The sequence below is a fragment of the Eumetopias jubatus genome, unplaced genomic scaffold (genome assembly GCF_037043125.1).
Source record: "Eumetopias jubatus isolate StellerSeaLion01/CBP00866 unplaced genomic scaffold, mEumJub1_p1.0 scaffold_1, whole genome shotgun sequence".
NCBI classification, from domain to species: domain Eukaryota; kingdom Metazoa; phylum Chordata; class Mammalia; order Carnivora; family Otariidae; genus Eumetopias; species Eumetopias jubatus.
The window spans coordinates 94,563,468-94,585,078 of record NW_028274807.1 but is presented as its reverse complement, the minus strand read 5'-3'; the positions used below and the strand labels follow the sequence as shown (position 1 = coordinate 94,585,078).

The following is a 21,611-nucleotide window of genomic DNA, read 5'->3' as shown; positions in this document are numbered from 1 at the left end:
TTAAAATCATAGTATTTCATGATTTCATCAAGTACTTTCCGTATTTTTTAGACTGGCTCATCTATAGGCAAACTCAACTGTTCTTCAGCCCTTATATTGCTGATGATATTCTTATAAAATTAACATCTTCAAAGGACAATTTTCATTGCTTTGGAAGGTACGAGGAAAGTGAAAATTCTCTTGTTAAAAACATATTCACATCTGGTTTTCTTAAGATTACTGTCTTTTCCAAGTTACAAAAGAAAACAAAGTGCTAAGTTCTTATTAAACCTTCCAATTAAGTGTATTACTAAATCCAGATTGTTCTCAATGGAAGCCCCCATACGAAGAGAGACCTTAGGATACACCAGAGTTTGTATAAGTGAAGAATCATTAGCATGTGGCAGTTTGGTGACAATTCGGTCCATGCCGCAGAAGTTAGAAGACACGGACATAACATTGTAAGGGTCAAGAGAACTGAAGGAAGAAGGTAAACGTGCCACAGGAAAGCAGAGGCCCCCTGTCACTGTCCCACCCTTCAAGTCTTCCTTCAGGGGTAAATTTGACTTCAGGCTACTGTCACTTTCAGCCATAAATCCTCAACCCAATAATTCAGGTATTCCCTCCCCTTCCAATAGCCTTCAAATAGCCTGTGAGTCAGAGAGTTTACCCACAGTTTTCAATAGCACATATTTTGGTATTTCTTTGCTAGAAAAATTAAAAACCCACAATTTTTGATACTTCTCTTGTCCAAAATGCTCAAAAGCAACAGTGAACAGTGAAATTTTATATATGAGAGTTCATAAGGGGTCTTCTGCAGTCTTCTCTGTGTATCCCCAAATTTCTGCCCAGAAAGTCTCAGAACCTCCTGACCCACCAGGTGCCACTTTTATTTTTAAGAGAAATTTAAGAATAAACAAATGACAATGTACAAAAACTTAGGATATGTATTTCCACTTATCTGAAATACTTCATAGCCTTAATCACAATATATTTAGTTACAATATTGTTCCCAGTGATTCAGAGCCACTCATTGGGGAGTTCCACCAATGGAGTAGAGCCTGGGAAGAAGACAAGTTCACGAGATGACCAGGGCTGTTCTTTCACATGAACCTAAGTCCAAATTTGTGAATAGGCAGAGTATGCTTTCCTCAAGATTAGACGATGCTGCCCCAGCAAGATACTTGCTGCCATGAGGCATGTTTTTTCTTAGGTTATTCGAAAGGATACTACCACAGTCCTCACTGAAGAAGAGCTTGAACTGGAATAAAGGCACACCCATAGTCCCCAAATCCACACACTAGTTCAAACATACTGCTAGAGAAGATCAGTCCTATGACCACCTAGCTGAGAGCTGAGGGGGCAGAGTATGCAAGGCATAGGAGTGTGGAGGGCCAAGGAAGATGACAATGAGGACAGAAGTGAGAGAGAGCCCTTCACAGGAAGATTACATGGAGAGGGTTAGGGCTGAGGGGCACATTTTCCTCTCTCGACTCCCCCCACCAAGCTACGAGAGCGTAAGTTCATTAGAAATGAGTCAAAACCTCCTCTTCTGCCCTGGTTAGAAAAGCTTCCTCGAATCTTCTGTAAAAGAACCATTTAAACACCTTTACGCAGCCATCAAAAGGAATGAGATCTTGCCATTTGCAACAACGTGGATGGAACTGGAGGGTGTTATGCCGAGTGAAATAAGTCAATCAGAGAAAGACATGTATCTTATGATCTTACTGATATGAGGAATTCTTAATCTCAGGAAACAAACTGAGGGTTGCTGGAGTGGGGGTGGGGTGGGAGGGATGGGGTGGCTGGGTGACAGACATTGGGGAGGGTATGTGCTATGGTGAGCGCTGTGAATTGTGCAAGACTGTTGAATCACAGACCTGTACCTCTGAAACAAATAATGCAATCAATATATGTTAAGAAAAAAAAAAAGAAGAAGATAGCAGGAGGGGAAGAATGAAGGGGGGAATCGGAGGGGGAGACGAACCATGAGAGACGATGGACTCTGAGAAACAAACTGAGGGTTCTAGAGGGGAGGGGGGTGGGGGGATGGGTTAGCCTGGTGACGGGTATTAAAGAGGGCACATACCGAATGGAGCACTGGGTGTTATACGCAAACAATGAATCATGGAACACTACATCAAAAACTAATGATGTAATGTATGGTGATTAACATAATAATAAAAATTTTTTTTAAAAAATAAAGAGATCAAATTTGGAGTTTAAGAAAAAAAAACACCTATCGGAGTTTCAAACATATTGGATCGAGGAAGGCAATTTCCCCGTGCTACTCAGAAAGGGGACAATATTTAATTCTTGTAGTGTGGTAGCTCTGTCGACCCCCAGAGCTCCAACCCCAAAGACTGAATTCCACAGTCCTTCCCTCACAAAAGGGATGGAAGGAATATCCCCAACTTTGGAATGGTGATGGTGATGAAGATGATCAAAACCAGTTTGCTGTGAAGTACTTACTACGCCATATCAAGCCCTGCTCCGAGTCCTTTACAATAGTTTATGACATAATCTTCACAGAAATCCCACGAGACAAACCTTGTGGTTACTACCACTTTACAGATGAGGAAACCGAGGCAAAAAGTCGTTAAGTACTTGTTCAAGGTCACAAAGGAAGTGGTAGAGAATGTGAACCAAGGTCATTTGTCTCTAGACCTGACATCCTGAGCCCCTCTATTACACTGCCTCTTTTTTTTAGGGATGAGCCCCAGACACTGTGTTGTAGTTGAGACGACCAAATGGTATCTTTGAACGTTGCCTTAATATACAGTTAAGGCTGCACTAAATCATACCCCAGGGACAGAAGGAAAAGTATACCTTTATCTCTGCAAAGACAGCTAAGAATAGAACCCTCCCTCTCACCAACTTACTTTCTTCTCAAAACAAGGCTTCAGTCTTCAGCTGCCTACTCTGCTCAATATAAAATCCAAAAAGAGATGCACATATCAAAGGTGCTTTGATTTCAGGTTTAAACCGCAATTATACTCGTTGAATACGAGAGAAATTTGAAAACGAGCATCTCTTTGCTACTTAATTTAAAGTTAATTTATCTCCTTCCCAGGGTTCAAAGACCAAAACATGACCCCCAAATACATAGTCTCTAACACCGTAACAACACATGTCCGTAAGGATAAAAAGAAGTAAACGAGGGGTAAATGGACAGAACTCAGAAACTCAAAGTTGAAGCTGGAATAGACCTCAGTGAGACTCCAGAGGAAAAAACCAGGTGACTTTCTAAGGTCCCAAGTCCAAGTTGGGGCAAGAACTCGAGGTTCCTGGCACCCAGGCCAGTGTCCCTTCCACTATCTCACATGGACCTCCCTGAACCGCAAACCACTAGCCATCTGACAAAGCAGCAAGCCAGGGAGCCATGCCGCATGAATGGCCAGATTGCTGAGGGGCAGGGAGGTGGAGAGAAGGAGCACAGGGCCAAAGGACACTATGGTTTTACAAAAATCTATTTGCAAGTAGATCCTGTAGTTACCCATGTGGCTGCCCCAGAGAAAGAACGACTGACTGACAGCACAAACAAAGGCAGAGGCAAAATCTCACAAAGGGAGATACAGGAGTCGCAGGGCTTCGTGCATATCACTAATACACTTCATCAAGTGGAGACCAAGAATAACAGTGAGGAAAAGCCCACTGTATACAAGGGCCCCTTTATTCTTTGGGCTTTCCTGCTTCACACACTTTACCTGATGAAACATTAGACTTTTTGCTTTTATTTCTGTAGGATCCTTTTGATTTTTCTACGTTCAACTAGCACACTTCACAACTATTTAGTGTTCCTATTTTTTTGCAAATTAATGTGCTGTGTGCGCTGATGACATATTTGGAAGTTAATGAAATCAGATGAAAATTGCTTAGATTAAAATTTCCCCATTTCTTCACTACAATGTCTGCCACCTACTGTTCAGCCACGAAATATTGCAGCTCTCGCATCAATGAAAGTTCGTATTAATAGGCTCTGAGGTAGAAAGACTCTATTAGCCATTTTTTTTTCTTTTGCCCCTCTCCTGTTCTTTGCTTCCAACTGCATTTAGCTTTGGAACCCTCTGACAAATGGCCATTATTCTCTGGGCTAGTAAAAAATTTCTAAACTTTAGGGGAAATGTCATTGGTCAAAAGCCCAAGGGAATTGGCTTGTTGAATTAAATGATAAATATATGCATTTAAGGTCATTAGAGACTTTATCTCCTGTGAAGGCTATATTTGTCAGATTGATATAATTTCTCTCAACTGAGTACTTAACTCCATCGGCCAACATTATTACGATTATTCCTTTCCCTTTAAGTGGGAGACTTCTGGCTAACAACACGTGTGTTCTTTCTGGTGCTGCTTCTTGAGCGATCAAGGCACACCTTTGTTTCATTTATATGCAATTTTCACCTCTGACCCAAGAAATGAGTCCTGGGCTTCCTGAACTTTATTGCCTGTTAATAGACTGCTGGCTCTCTTTTCAGCAGTAATAGAAATGGTGGAGAGGCATTTCATTTAAGAAAAGAGGCTGGCAGACTGCAGCCTGAAAGACAATGTCAGAATTAAAAGTCAGCCTCGCCAAGAAACAATATAAAGACCACAGTGACATGAAAGAGGAAGTTTCCCATATTCCATCTCACATCGAACAGCCGGTATATAAATAAGAACAGCATCTCAGATCTAATTATTTTCCCACCGCACAATGGCAGACACCCTGATTGGTGCTAAGTGATTGATCTAGTAATTCATCTTCAACTTACACCTATCTACATATTTTGTTTCTTCTCATTAAACTGGAGACATCAGTGACGAACTTATGAAGTGGCAGTCTTTGGCTTCATAAAATACACACAGATGCTCATCAGAGGCTCTTTCCTGCCTACTTCTTAGTGACACGTGTTTATAATTTCATGTGTATTTCGTTTGCTGTGGTTTACTCTTAAGTACATCTGTTCAATTAAAATGGAAACGTGTGACATGGCCTGTACTCAGCAACTTTCGAGCTTGTTAATGAAACGTTCTAAGCTCTTTATTTGCAAAAGAAAATGATTGAAAAGTACAAATAAAAATACCTGCCTCAGCTCTTTATTTGCAAAAGAAAATGACTGAAAAGTACAAATAAAAATACCCTTTAAAACACGTACAAAGAAGTCGACTGTTTTGTTAATAGTTAAGAAAGGACATTATTACTGCATAAGGACATTATTTTACACGAAAAGACATTATTAAAAATGCTTTACTGCCTCATGTTTGGAAACTTACAGGAAAAGTCTGATAATATATTAAACTTGTTTATTACGACTTCATATAATTTTGAATAATACTACTTTTTCCTTTGACAAGTGCAATAAACTCTACGGGTATAGACATGGGTTGATTATCACGAGTCAACTGTGTTGCTTAAAGAAACGTGCCCAAACAATCAGCTTCTGACGGCTGCATCTCCAGTTATTTACACCCACCATCATGGTAATAACTCACCATTTCTATATTAATAAGGCAGTGAAATTTATTATGATGGTATTGAAAAGTTATTAAGTACTGCATCCCAAGTGACAAAGTACCACAGCACTGTCACTATCCAAAAGCAGTTGCCCATTCATCACCTGCCTTTCCAGATGGTCCTGCATCTTTATCGCTCCCAGGTTGGTGACATCACCTGTTCACCCACTCAAAATTGATGATGAAAGCAAACAGATCTATCTTACTTACATTTACCAAATCAATTTAATTTTTACAGGCCATGGCTTGGTGACATATTGACTGTTTTCCTTAATGGCATCTACCGTATTTAATGCAAGGATGTCATCTTTGATTCCTGGCTCGCATAATGTGTCATTTCATAATAAATTTTTCTAACATATTTACTTAATGGAAAGAATTATGATTGCTTGGCAGTTCTCTTATTAAATACAATGATAATTCTTTTTCTTTTTGAGTATCATCCATTGGGCAATGGAGCTATTTTTAATCTCTCCTCATCTCTTAACGGGAGGCAGTGACTTGGATATAAATAAGTCCTAATCAAATGCTGGACATATGATCGACCACCCTCAATTGTGGAGCTCCATGTAAAGGTTTTATCTCATGTATTATTACCGAAAAACTAGATTCTCAAGAGATGCCACGATTAAAATAACATAGCTAAAGACGAACATATGACTGCCACGACAAAAACAGAGCAGCTGTGAAATTGATGGTAATGGTCCATATGATGTTTACTGTTGACTTCTCTTCAGCTAGTGCTGTTAGATCAGATGTATATTAACATAAATATCTGCATTGTACAAGGTTCAGATGCAGAATGAAAGACTAGTCTACTGGCTAGCTGATATACGTGACACCCCTTTTCTCCAAGTATGATTTACACACCCTATCTGCCACCCTCCAAGACAAATGTTCCTCTGACATGTGTCATCATTTCATTGTGGTGCATACGTATTATCTGAAGGGAATGGACAACCAATGCCTGTATTCAGAGGGGTATAGGGCCCATAGGGCAAATCAGGCCTCCCTGCCCCCTAAACCCGTCCTATATTATGTGTATGCAAGTAAAAACATCAAATAAACTCCAAGTCTGACTCTAAAAAGAAAAATGGGGAAAAATCCATGACAAAGGAAAACTGAGAAATCTAAGGTTGTGTGTGCATCTATGTCTTTAGCTATCATGACCTAGCCAAGAAAAGCCACAGTACAAGTGTTTTGCAAGGTTAAGGAGGGCTAAGAGAGAATGTTCTCTGGCTCCAGCCCCACACTGCTGACAGACTAATGACAATGGCTCTTGGCTTCACTGTCTTGTTCCCCCAGTGTTACCACAGCTCACCTCCCATACCCCTCTGCTAAAGCTAGACATGGTCAGGGATGATCTCCAAGTTTACCCAGCCCTATACTGAAATGATTGGGTCCCAGGATTAGAGGCTTCCTGAGGAAACAGCAGGAAGATGGAAGGACCCTGCCCAGTGAACCAATCTCCATCTGTGCTTTTACTATTGAGTCTCAATCAAATGGGCAGAAATGTATGTGTCAACAACAGCATCCTAATATGGTTTATATCTCTCTGAAACCAAGTCCAGCATTTCCTACATCCTTGTAATTGCAATGATAGCAGCTCAAGTTAGAAAAAAAGAAGAAAAAAAAAAAACATGAGGGCAGAACAAGGTAACCTGCTCCTACCTGTAGATGAGGTTCATATAAGGAGACTCTTCCTGCTCATCTACTGAGATGAACTTATCCTAACTTACTGGTTAGGCAGAGTCTTGCCCTTGGGTGAGGTTTCCAGGAAAACAGGGATCCAAACTGGCAGCGTTGCAAGACCAAAAAGAACATCTTTTTTTTTTTTTTTTTTTTTTTTTTTGCAGGCAGCTGGCCTCTGTGCCAGGGTGGAGGATTCTATGCTGGCATTACACACCTGCTGAATTCTACCACAAGAATCTAAACAAATGAAAAAAGAAAAAACAAATCATGCACACCTGTGGCTGCCAGCCAGTTGAGGTTTCTGTGCCAGGCCATGCACACCTGGGAAGCCCGGGAGGTCAGCTGGAGTGTCAGAGGAAAACACCACTGTCAGCTAGTTGGTAGGAGGCACAAAGGATCTCCTATGGACCTGTGACATGAGCTGACCAGCCAATGATCACAGCAAATACAAGTCATGGCCACAGAAAATATATGCGTATTTCCTCTAGGTGCAGGTGGGGCAGGAATAAGAGAGGAAATTTCAGGGCAGAGAAATCTGTAATCATCATCCCCTGCCCATCCTCCCTTCTCCGATCAATGGCTGGCTCATTGTTTATTAGCCAAATCCAGATACTAGCAATGGAAAATATCTACACCAGAATGGAAAATACTAGAATGGAAAAAATGCCATATTGGAGAAGTTGATCTATATGATTTTAAATATATATTTATATATATATTATATTTTATGTTATATATAGATATATATTTAATGAATATATATTGTTATATATAAGTATACAAAAATAATATATATTTAATAATACATATTTATTAAATATGTTAAATATATTATATAATTATATATATATATATACACATATATATACATAAAAAACACATACACTTAAAGAGAGACAGAAAGGCGGAGGCCTGGATATGGAGAGAGTGTTTGAGAGCAGCAACTGCTGGATATGTGAGATATTGAGAGTAAGAGGGTGAACGATAGATGACACGGAGAATATAGATATAAGGAGACAGGATTTAAGTTTTTCAGGACATCATAAATGAAATCCTCATTTGATAGCTCTGAAAAAGATTTGGTTTTTTAATAAATTTTGGATGGGTGGGGAGAAGTTACTGGGCCTTTTAAAAAAATTATACTGACTGTCTTTATATGGCCATATAACTTCATATGGGTGCCCAACTTTATATGGGTTACATGGAATAAGCATCAGAGCCAAACATCCAAAAGGCTTAGTTTCAAAGTCCAAATCCAAAATTTAGGTTCCAAAATGATCAATTTAAAACAAAAAAACCCTAAGAAGGCATACGTGTATGTGTGCATGTGTGTAAGGTTGTGTGGTGTGCGTTCTGGAGACATTGTTTCTGGATCAGATGACACCCTACAACTGACTTTCTAGGATTAGGATAGGAGGTACAAATTATTTTCTGTGTCTAGGGCAGGATTTGACTGATGGAATAAAAATGTGTTCTGAAAGCTGATGGGGTACATGCTGAAAAATGGGATAGGGTTTGGATCTGGAAGTAGTAGATACTGGGAACAGGTGGCATGACCAACAGTCACAGAATAAACTTTTAATTGTTCTTGAAACTGCTGGTCTTGTTCCTAGCCAAGAATGTCCCTCTGAGAAGAAAACTCTGAGATTTTCTCCTTTGGTCATGTGGACCCACCATGATACAGAGTTCCTCAGTGAGGTAAGCTATTTCTGTGCAATGTTTGTTCACCTTGTACCAATATAAGAACTCCCCTTATAATAAAGGCACTGTCAAATTTCTCGTGCTGTACTAAAATTTTATTATATCAAATACTGATTTGAAAGAAAGGACAAACTAACAGGTAGCTGCTAGTATCTATTTGCTACACACACACACATAAAATCTCTTTATATTATCCTTTGTCATAATGATAGCTGACAACTTCTTCCTGGTTGTGATTTTTTTGGCTTGACAATTCTCCTAATTATCATGTAGAACATATTCTTCAGAAAGCACTCAATATTTAACCTATCTCCAGCTTTAGCTATATTTTGAAAGGCCAAAAGATGTGGCAGAGCAAAAATGACAATAGCAATTAGGTACTGAATTTTCCTATAGCTGAAATACAAATTCATTTTTCTAAATTTCTGGACAGAACTATGTTTAAAAAAAGTGCTTCAGCAAAATTTGTATTGTGTGATTCTATCAGTGTAAATAAGCTTTGAGAAGCCAACATGCTACCTTAATACAATCTTTATTTATTGTATAAATCCCCTCAGTGTCTCCATTTCTCCATACTACCTACATACCATTTTTGGAAGAAATTCTCTCCATACTGTTACACTGAACAAACAAAGGAGCAAAGAAGCTGCACTAACTCTTTTATCCTTCAAAGATAATTTCCATCCATTATTTCCTATTACTTCTCACTGCTTCCAAACTTACCCTCAAGGAAAAGACTTAGAGAATGAAACATCCTGATGCAGTGGGCCAACTAAGTATTCTAGAATAACAAATTATTATAAAGAATTGACCAAATCCTAGAATCGACTGTCAAATCTATTAAGAGAGATCTTTACTAAAGAGGTTCACTACCGATTAAGCAACTCATACACAAGTATGGGGGTGAATAAATAAGAAACTCACTTTGATACATTTTGTGGGATACACGTCTTAATTGGAAGAAAATCACCCAATATTCTTTTGAAAAATAAGTGACTCACATGCAAATTCTAGTTGATCACCAAGTCAGGCAGGGTAAAACAAAAAAACTCTTGATACTTGGGGAACTTTTTTTTTTTTCCCTATTCTAGGTCTTTTACATTTTCACATAAAGTTTACAATCAACTTGTAAATTTCCACAATAAAACCTACTACGATTTGATTAGAATTGTGCTGAGTCAATATGTTACTTTGGGAAGAATTGTTACCTTAATAGCATAGACTTGTCTAATCAATGAGTGTGATTTCTCTATTTATATAGGTCGTCTTTAAACTTTCTGCTGTGTTTTGAATTTTTCAGTGTATCTTAAAAATATTTATTATTTTACATATTTGATTTTTCTGACTAAACATTTTAATTGTTTGACATACATGATATTTTAAATTTACACAAATTGCTTTTTCAAGTGTGCAGGAATTCAGTTTTGTATATTTAACTTTTATCAGGCTTACTCTTAAAAATTCACTTATTCTTAGTATTTATAAATTTCTAAACAATCATATCATTTGTGAATACAGACATTTTTACTTTATCCTTTCAAGTTTTTGTTCTTTTTATTCCTTTCTTCTTTCCATATTGCACTGATTTGGACAATTTTGAACAGAGTATTGATAGGGACATCCTGAATTTTACATGTCATTGAGGGAAAATGTCCAAAGTTATTTCATTATTGTAATGTCAGCTATAGCCTGTTTATATGTCTATCAACTCAAAGTAGTACCCTTTATTTCGAGTTTGCTCAGAGGTTTTGTGATGAAAATAAATTAGGATTTCTCTATTGAGGTGGTCTTGCAGTTTTTCCTCTATGTCAATGTCAAATACATTCATGATTTTTGAAAAGTGTGTATTTCTTTTTTTAATATTACTATTTTTAATTTTTATTGAGATATAATTGACATAATATTTTATAAGTTTTAAGTGTAAAACACATTGCTTTGTTTATTTTTTACCTTGGCAAACTTTTATTTACCCTGTCTATCCGAAGTCCATTTTTGCCAATTGACAGAATCCTAAGATCAGATTTACATTTTGTTCTATTTCTTTCTTCTCTTTTAATTTGGAACATTTTCACTGCCTTTCTTTGCCTTTGATGACATTGAAAATTTTGAAGAATACAGCACACCCTCTTTTAACTTTTTTTTTACTTAATAATTTTAATATAGTTATTTGCTTTTTGTCTGGTGTATAATTATATATTATTTTTATTTTTAAAATGTTATATTAGTTTCAGGTGTACAACTTAGTTACTCAACAATTTCATATGTTACCCAGTGCTCATCATGACAGGTGCACTGATACTTAGGGAACTTTTAAAAAATTTTTGCTATCAGACTTGTCCACATCACTGACTATACTTTGGAAGTACTAGAAGCTGTCAAAACAGCAATAAGAAGAGTAGACATGCTGAACTCCATCAAGAACCTTTCATGGAAGAAAGCATAAGAAGAGCAAGCCACAGGTGTTGACAGGACATACGTGGAAGGGGTAGGACGTGGGGTAAGGGGATTTCTAACCTCTTCACAAACAGTATGGGATCCTCTTGAGCCCCTGGCAAAACTATAGGTAGTTCCTGGTGCTTCAGGAGAATAAACTTCTATTTTCTTTTAATAACCAGAGATTTAATTCCTACTATATATGTATGCTGGAAGCACAAAATGAATCAAATAGACCGATTTTCTTTTCTTGATTTCATTATATTCCAAGAGAATCTATAACATCTTCTTGGGCCCCAATGACAGTCATGTTCAGGATCTTATTAGTAAATTTTACTTCTTACCTTGATATTTTCTTTTTTTTTAAGATTTTATTTGTCACAGAGAGAGAGAGAGAGAGAGAGCGAGCACAAGCAGGGGAAGCTGCAGGCAGAGGGAGAAGTAGGCTCCCCACTGAGCAAGGAACCTGATACGGGCCTCGATCCCAGGACCCCGGGATCATGACCTAAACTGAAGGCAGATGCTTAACCGACTGAGCCACCCAGGCATCCCTATCTTGGTATTTTCTCTTAATTCTTCATAAAGTAAAACTGAATATCCAAACTATATTTGTCATCCTTAAGTAACATTGCAAAAATTTAATTAATACTTTGTAATATAAGGTTTTATGGTAACATACGTTTATTATATATCATTTCTCTTTACCCATTAAAGACCCCCTTTTGGATAATTGATACTCTTCCCCCTCTCCTGAAATCAATTCATTTCAAAATTATTAAGACAAAGGTCTTTACTTAGTTTTCTGGCTTTAAGAATATGCAACATGTCAAGTGTGCTTGCTTTCCCATTAATGAATAAACGTTTTCTCTAAAATCAATGCCAAACCATTGATTTCATTTTACAAATCACTATAAAATTCATTTTTGGCCCAAGCAAACCTAGAGGGAAATAAGGGAGAAATATTGCCAATCCAAGAAATTTGGTGCCTATGAGATGTTAGGACATCTCAAACTACCCCATTTTTCTTTATTACCAAACATACATTACTTGATTATCAGCCTCCTGACTCTGAAATCAGTTGTTAGGTATCTTCAAAGTCTGATGTTGCTGTTGTTTTAATGGATAGCCATATTTCAGTTAACATATAGATTGCATGTTCCAATACACAAGGCATCACTGCAGAACTCAAAAACAAACTTACAAATGTGAGAACTATTCCTTCTTAAATGATATAGGGAGGCACACATTCATCGTAATATCACATTTCAGGATTACATTACTGGAACATAATGTATTGTCAAAGCACTGCATCAAAATTATTTAATGAGTTTCTGATGCCAGTAAAATCTCTTTCCACTATTCCTTCCCATCTATTTAACAAAACATAAGAGAAATTTACTGACCACTCATGTCATAATTTTTTACACCTAAGTATGTGTATGCTCAAAAGGAGAAAAAGTAAAGTTAAGCTCATACCTGGTATTTTAACTGATCAAAGTAATCTGGATCAATTTTGGGTGAGAGGGAGACAATAGAGGGTTTGGCACCTAACAGGTGCGTCATCAGCTGACTTACATCTACTTGCGGAGTTTTATGATGACCAATGGTAACAAAGATAAACAGAGAAAATGTGCTAAGTGACAATATTACAAGGAAACAAAACCTCATGTTGTTTTTCCATGACCTATCTCAGGCCATTAAAAAATTTGCCACCCAAATTATTGTTTGGTTTAAAAATAAATTTATGAATCTCTCCCAAATCCTCGTTTTGTTAATTAAAAAACAACCAGTGCTTCCTTTTCAGATAAACCCAGAGTAACGTAATTAGACCACCCCAGAGATAACTGAACTTCCAGGAAACGAGAAGAGAGCAAAATTTTATAAAAATTAATAAATAAAATAAAGTTGGCCTTTGCCCTATCTAATGACCCTGTGCTAGATCTGTATTTCAGCCAAGCTTTTGTTGTTGCTGTTCACCTTTATTAAGCTCTTCTACCAGGTGGGAGTCTCTTTGGTAGGTTTTTCACACACAGTGTCACATTTTATTGTCACTACAACCCTCACTGGATAGGTACAATTATTATCACCATGTCCCATATATATAAAATGAGGAGTACCAATTACGTAACTTTTCCCAAAACTCTCAACTAGCACACAGAGCCTTGAAGAAGTCTTAAGTCTGGGAAGTCTCACTCCAGAATCCTGCTCCCCTCTGCTCGCCATGCAATTTCCATGTTGTCTCACACAACGGTCCTCTTTAGAAGAAAACATAAGAGAAAACCCTTGTTTTGAACCAACAGAATTTTTGTTATTATTATTCAATCAATCAGTAACTCTAAAGTTCTTAACCGAAGAGAAAGTATCCATCCCTAATTACTTTTAGGTCCTGGAGACAATCAAGTGATCCCCAGTCTTCAAAAATCTTTTTGTTAGAGACAAGTCTTAGGCATTGCAAGGTGGCAATCACTGCCAGACTCTAACATTATTTTTAAAGTTTCTCTTTCTTAAATTAATACTGGTTTGGGAGAAATCAGTTTCTGGTATCTGCGGCTTATTTTACCTAACTCTGTATTTTGGTCTGTAAACCATATTTTCAAAAGTACCTGATTTCTCTAAAATACAAACTCAAATGATTTTCCAAAAGTGCCTTTTTTGGGGAAATATATTACACTTTTTAAAAACTATTTAAACACGGGATGCCTGGGTGGCTCAGTCGGTTAAGCATCTGCCTTCAGCTCAGGTCATGATCCCAGAGTCCTGGGATCGAGTCCCACATCGGGCTCCCTGCTGAGCGGTGAGTCTGCTTCTCCCTCTGCCTGCTGCCCCCCCCCCCGCTTGTGCTCTCTCTCTCTCTCTGTCTCTCTCTGACAAATAAATAAAATCTAAAAATAAATACATACATACATAAAAATAAAAACTATTTAAAGAGGGTTCAAAAAGGTGGTCATTAACTGCAATATTACCTTTGAGCTTTCTCTTCAGAAACCTTTCTTTGAAAAGACTACCATATCTCTTTACTTCATTTTAATTATATAACAAGTAATGACATGGGGCAGTTATTATTGGCTCATGGGTCAAATAAAAATGCAAGAACCAATTAATTTTGAGTAATTTCCCTAGAATTGCACAGTAGTGGCAGAGTTAAGACTTGATTCCACATGTATAAAATCCAGATTCTAGCTTTTTCCATGGAACTCCCTCAGCCCCACTCCCTATCTCTTCTTATGAGTCACATAATCCTCTATCCATTCATCATTCTTTCATCTGCTCTTTCATTCTTTCATTCATTCTTTTACCAAACAAATATTTATTAAATGTCTGTGTTATGGACTGAATACTTAAGTCCCTCCCAAATCCATTATGTTGAAGCCCTAATTCCCAACGTAACTATATTTGCAGATATCTAAGGCCATTAGGTGGTAATTAAGGTTAAATGAGGTCATAAGGGTGAGGTCCTGATCCAATAGGATCAGTGTCCTTATAAGAAGAGACACCAGAGCACTCTCCCCCTCGCCCTATGTTGTGTGTGTGTGTGCATGTGCGCGTGTGCACACATGCACCTAGGAATGGCCATGTGAAGACATAGCAAGAGGGTGGCCATCTGCAAGCCAAGAAGAGAGTCCCCAACAGAAGTCAAATCAACTATCCTAGATCTGGGACTTCTAGCTTCCAGAAGTGTGAGAAAATAAATTTCTGCCATTTAAGTCACCCAGTCAGTCAGTCAGTCAGTAGTACTTTGTTATAGCAGCCTGAGGTGACTAATCCAGTCTGGCTATTTCAGGTAACGCACTTAGCATGAAAGAGTACTGCAGACACCACAGATAAAACACGATCAGGACACTGCACTTCAGAGGATACAGCTATGGATATTTTGCTCTATTAGGGAAGCTAGGCAGAAAATTTGGATGTTATACAGGGCTTTAAATTCTTTAGTATATGTATTCACCTTTACCTGGTGCTATGGTGAGGCAAAATGTTAGCAGTACTAAATTGTGACTAGAAAGGTCAAGGAGAATGTCAAGGAAGGGAAGAATCTGAGGAATGAATAGACACTTGCTAAGGATGGGTAGGAAAAGGAGGTTCCCAGGTAGGAAGACCAGTGTGTGCAAAGAATGGAGTCCTGATAGACCATGGGAACTATGAATCATGTCTGGTTGGTGTGGGAGAGAGTAAAGTCAAACATAACCCATTTTTTGACTTCAGCAACTGGACAGATGGTAATAGAATTTATTATACAGGAAATGCTCAAGGAGGGGAGATTTTTTAGTAGAAAAGAGCAAGGATGGTACTGGAGATAGCAATGATTACTTCAGTTATGACAGACTGGGTTTCTGTAAGGAAAGCAGGAAGAATCTGATGCATAGTATGCACTCAATGATTGTTTGCTGAATATGGATTTCCTCTGTTCATGTATATTTTCCTTGGCCTAAGAGGTTTTTTTTTTCTCCCTAAATTCATCATTTTTAAAAATGAAGGAGTATCAAAAAGCAAGGTTGCACTAGTTGATCACAATTATCTGTCTAACCAAACAGGAGAGAAATCAGCTATAGTTGAGAGTAAATATGACAGGAGAGTGATTAAAAATGAGCACACAGGAGCAGGGCAAGATGCCTTTGTGAAAGTGCCTTTGTTGATCATGACCGGGTTTTGTATTAACTAGGGTAAGATTAGAAGGGGAAAAGAAAAAAAACAACCTAGAGTCAAGAGCTCAAGCACTCCTCCATGGATAACAAGATTGCCAAAATCACCAAAAAAGCCCTTTCTCTGGTTTTGTCCATAATACATCTAGAGCAGATAATCCATACTCTCAAAAGTGGGTGCAACCATTAAAATAGTGAAGAAAATTACTGAACTGACCATCAAATGAATTCTTGAACGAGAAAGAAGAAATGGGTGATTTTTAACCAGAGTCATGGACTATTTATAGAGGTACCTTGAATTCCAAGCAATAAAAAAGCTCAGTTTTGACATAATAAAAAGAATCATTTTACATTTCTCAAGGTAAGTATTTTCCTGTGTATATACTGAAGACATTCTACTCCCAAGGAGAAAAATAATTATTTTTAAATTTCCTCTAAATGCCGAATTCTCCCCAGGTTCATCCCCCAATCGTAGGTATCCTGTTTAAGGAGACATAGTCCTGCATTTATCAAACCTGTAACTACAAAATTATTTTGTTATTAAGCCTTGGTTTATTCCAAGGCTTCTGGATAATCTCGAGCAGTACTGAACTTGTTGTTTAACTCTGGAGATTTTGTAATAAAAGTTTAATGAGTTACTTATTATTAGAATGTTTATAGCCTTTATTTTAAGGAGAACAAAAATGACGTAAAGTTCTACGCATTTAGTCTAAAACTTATTCAACTCACATATCAGTTAATGCTACAGTGATTTTTTAAAAATCTCTTATCAATATATGTGTCTAAAAGCAGTGTAGCCAAACCACAACTTTACCTGAGCCGTGGCTAAGAACACAACTAAGGAAGAATTTCTCGTTTGTCATCATATCAAATCCAGATATTAACTTTGGGCATTTTGGAATCTGGACAGGGATTGTTTTGATTGAGGCATTTTGCACAGATTTCACAAAGGGATACATATAAAACAAAGGAACAAAAATGTGAAATTAAGTCCTGAAGGCACAACCTATTTATTTCTATTTAAAATGCTGACCATATATTCTATTAATGATCATAAATATTAAGAGAACATACCAAATAAATCTAGTTTATCTGATTTCTGTCTAACTGAAATACTAGGAAACCAAGGGTCAATCACATCTCCAAAAAACACTTTCTTGCTAATATGGAAATTGCCTATACATTTTGTAGATATAGACCAGGTTTTCCAGAAATTATAACGTTATGATTTAACCACAAAAGTTTTCAAGTAATAAAAAGAAATGGGAAAGAGATACAGCTACAGAATCTGTACAAAAATTATAAGCTCAACATCACAAAATTACCTGTTCTTACTGACATAAAATTTACTTTTATTTTGTAATCGGACTATAACTTCTCATTCTTAGATATTATCAAGATGGGTTCTGTGAAAAGCATGGCTAAAACCAGCAACTGATTTTCATATTGTTTTTTGCCATCATTTTTATGCATGAATTATTCATTAAATCAATTTGAATATAAAGAATCATCACAGAATTGAGTACAGTGTTCATATTCTAGAAGCATGTAGAATCAAAGCAGCGTTATCGTAAGAGTGGCAAAATATATTAGAAAGCAGAGCAAAATGACCATGTAGAACAAAATAAAACCAAATTAACTCAGCCACAAAAATGGAGAAAACAAATGTTTCCTCCAATCTTTCAAGCCTTGCCCCCAAAGAATTGATAAAATACAATAAGCTTGTCATATGATGACATTTGTTTGTTTATGCCACATACTATATGGATGGCCATATATGATGCTTCTAAACGATGTTAATTATAAAAACTGTATTTGTTTCCTTTGGTATGTTTGTAAGTTGATACTATTCTTTACCATTCATTAGTTGAGTTCCTCTCTATCATGCCATATATTTATGCAACATTTTGTTTCTATCAAGAAGCAAGATTATAAGGGAGGTTCATTCTTAAAGACCTATTTGAAGACATTTTGCAACATTTGGAATTTGCTTATTTTATGGCCACCGTAAAAATTGATCTTTTCTTCACACATCTGCATATATTTAAATGTGTAAACTCAAAATGTATTCTTACCTCCCATCCATAGCTGGGGTCTTTCAGGTTTGACCTCTGCTCTCCCACATAAGGCCCAAACTTTTCACCTGCTTCAATCTTCCTTTTGGTCCATATTCCTAGTCCCGCTCCAGGCATATTTGACTCTCGAAGTTCAAACTCGGCAGGAATGGGGATATCATCAGGGATGTAGATGGGGGCTTTGTATGGAGAGCCCTCCTTTGGAGTGAATGCTTCACTGGATGTGGCTGGAGAGCATGGCTCTTGAATATTGAGGGACAGAGTGCTGGCTACTCCATCTGCATCTGGCATTTCTTCCAAAGGAACTTCAGGGTAGCTGCCATATACACACTCATTATCTGTGAACAAATAATAACTTTGTGAATTCCAACTAATACAGAAGAATCAAAATCCCACAGCTCAGTAGCCACCTTATAATGTTGTTGTTCTTTGAAGACAAAATCAGGAAGGCCATTGTTAAAATATGCCTGCATTAAAATCTCTGGGATTCACAGATGGGGGATTTGGTTTATCTGTGGTGAATCCATAAATCAAATGAGCTAATCTTCAACTGTCAATACTCTCATGGGCCAGCTCAATCCACTATTTAGCTGGGAAACAACGAGCAATTTAATTATTGGTCTAAATGAAGTTGAGATAAGAAGTAAACATATGTGTACCTACAACCCCACAAACCATCCTAAATTGGGAGGTGAAAGCATTACACAATGTCTTGGAAAGTTGTATCATGCAATGTGTCTTGGACTAAACTGTAGGAGATTGTCAAAGATTCCAAGGGCTACCATGGACAACGGTGCTTAAATTTGTGTGGCAGGACTATTTATTGGAGTATTAATTTGTGTTTGTTCTTTATCTTTCCTATTTCAAACACATCACCAAGCCATTGGTATTCTTTGCCTCAACAGCTTACACAGAGCAGAGAATTAAAGCTACTTGAAGCTAGTGATTCCTCTGGACATTTGTGGAAACAAAAATCATTACAGAAATTAGGTGAGTTTTCCAGAGGGGGAAGCAAGGTAGAGTAACAAGGAGTCTGGACACTCCACACTGGGGTTCTCAGGACTCCACAAGGCAGCACAGCACCCACACCTGAAGTAAATGAGTGAACTATTTCAGACCTTAAGATCTTTACGCAATTTGCTGGGGGTTAAAGAATAGTGACTGAGCTTGAATTTCCCACCAGTTCACCAGATGAAGGGGATTTCAGTTATCTTAAAGCAAATAAACACACGTTTCTTGTCCACAGGGATTATGGACTGAGAGTCATATCTGATTTGTTTGATTTGTAGACCTTCAAGGAGAGAACTAAGAAAAATGGGTTAAAATTATAAGGTGACAAATGTCAATCGGAGCCATCCAAAGGTAAAATGAGTTGCCTTAAGTTCCCATCATAGGGCTTCTAACATAGCCTAGATAACCATAAATTAGGGATAATATGGAAGGATTTCAGCTTCAGGATGATGACTAGACTAGATGACCTTTAAGATGCTACCAACCCTGCAGTTCTATGAATTATTAAAATCTTCCAAGGTAGTTTATTGGGCTAGAAGGTAGAAAACCTGACTTCTAGCCCCAATTCCTTCTCTGACTCATTATGGAAATTTATTAACCATGACAGTCATTAACAATTGTTGATCAAGTATTGACTCCACTTAAAGTTTTGTAAAGTACAAAGTGATAGCACATGCAAAAATATCTTTCTAAATTAAGTGCTTGGTTCCTGAGTCAAATGATAAGACAATGCCATTTAAACCAAGCACAGAACCAAATTCCAGAACCCAACCTTATTCCTATAAGACATTGGACCTCAACATACAAGCTCATTATTATTCAAGTTCACTGTATCCAAAATCTTGTACATTATCATCTGCTCTCAAATTGAGTCTCCTGCCTGCTTTACTATGTCTATTAAGAATACTATTTCCCCCTAATTATCCATGTTCAAGGTTCTAAAATAACATGGACATTTTCTCTCCTTCATCCTCCAGTCTGTTCAGTCATTAAATTCTGTCCATTCTTCTTGCAAGATTTTTACATTCATCTCATCCACGTTTTCATTCCTGAATTCTCTAACAGTCCTCTAAATATATCTCCAGACCTCCAGCCTCCAACCTCCAGTATTCCTCAACACTGAGAATGCTGCCAAATTTATCTTCCTGGCATGCCCATTTTTCTATGCAATAGCCTCCAATAATTCCCAGTGTTCATAGGTAAAATCCAGAGTTCTTAGGCTAGGAATAAAAAAACCATTCTCCATTCTCTCTGATTCTCAACACTCCCCAGTAGGAAACCGTAGGCCAGAATAAGCTTATCCCCGTCTTCTGAGCTCAGTGAGCTTTTCCTCTGCAGTTCTTCCTGCTGGGTAACCCTATCTCCACTTCTCTGCCCATCCAACTTGTAGTCATCCTTTCAGGTCAAGCTTCAGCTTGTCCCCTCACCATTCCATTTAACACAAGTATCCCCCTTCCTTGAGTTCCTACAAAATCCACTCCCAAATCTGATGATCAAATAATGCCAAGCATTGCTATTTAGTTTAATATGAATGAACCTGTTATTCCAACTAGAAAATTGGCCCATAAAGGGAAGACTCAGAACTCACAGTTCTTAGAAGTTCTCCAAGTGATCTGCATAAAGGTGCTTAATAAAGCTTACTAAATAGATAATTAACCTAACATATAATTTTATCGAACTATTAAACCAAATCAATATGTTTCTAACAAATGCAGGGAATTATTTTGATCCTAAAAAGCACCTTTAAACCCATAGAAATAGAGCACAACAGATTAGAAACTTTTCTCCAAACCCAACGTCAAAAAGAAACAGTTTTAGTAATGCCCCAAAGAAATATCATCAGAGAAATACACTTCAGGGTCCAAATGCCCTTGATAAAGTCTATCTAAATCTATCCTTCAGGGAGATTTTGCACTTCAACCTAAGAGCCAAAAGTTCACTAGCACTCTTGATACAGCTAAAAATATATTAAAAACCATCTCTCTAGAACTGTAACATTTAACTACTGCAAATGCAGTTACTTTACAGATTCTTAAAGGGATTTATCACACATTGTGAAGACTTTGTTTTCCACGAGAAGTAAGTGCTATAAATTGGAAGTATTGTATAATCTATAGACCTGTCCACTTAAGCAGCAGGAAACCAAAAGGCATCCAAATGAATAGAACTATTTCCTCCAGTAATTATCCATTAAAAGTCAGTAAAATTTCCCCTATTTCCTCAAAGGGTTAAATCACTCATACTGTCAGTTCCATCAAAGTGATCTCAAATCTTAAAAAAGGATAGAGACAAACCCATCTGGGCCCCCCCACTGGCATAGCTGACCTCATGACCTTTGAGTTACCCACAAACTCTCCCAACGCATAATCTAAACGAATGCATTTGGATTTCAATTCTTGTGAAAACAAAGTACACATGTGTGCCCAGGCTGCTGCACAGAAGAATTTGAATTTAAAGCCTGAATGCAATTCTGCTTACAATGGCAAAAAATTCCAGTTAATCCTAAAGAACAACTTATATAGGTCACGCAAATCCAGGAGAAAGACTCACGGTCCTATTCATCCACAGGCAGACATTAAATGTATAT

The 21,611-nt window shown here is 37.4% G+C and overlaps 1 protein-coding gene across 4 annotated transcripts in view; it reads right to left on the bottom strand.

Annotated features, from left to right (window-relative positions):
• The window catches only part of MECOM (MDS1 and EVI1 complex locus), a 277,123-nt gene extending 258,774 nt beyond the window's left edge, over nucleotides 1-18,349 (bottom strand). For all 4 annotated transcript variants that reach the window (XM_088019859.1, XM_088019877.1, XM_028103132.2 and 1 more), the window contains exon 1: nucleotides 18,014-18,349. In XM_088019859.1, coding sequence (XP_087875985.1) covers nucleotides 18,014-18,304 — 291 coding nt within the window. In that variant the 5' untranslated portion in view covers nucleotides 18,305-18,349. The remainder of the gene's footprint in view (nucleotides 1-18,013) is intronic.
• Nucleotides 18,350-21,611: the final 3,262 nt, after the last annotated feature.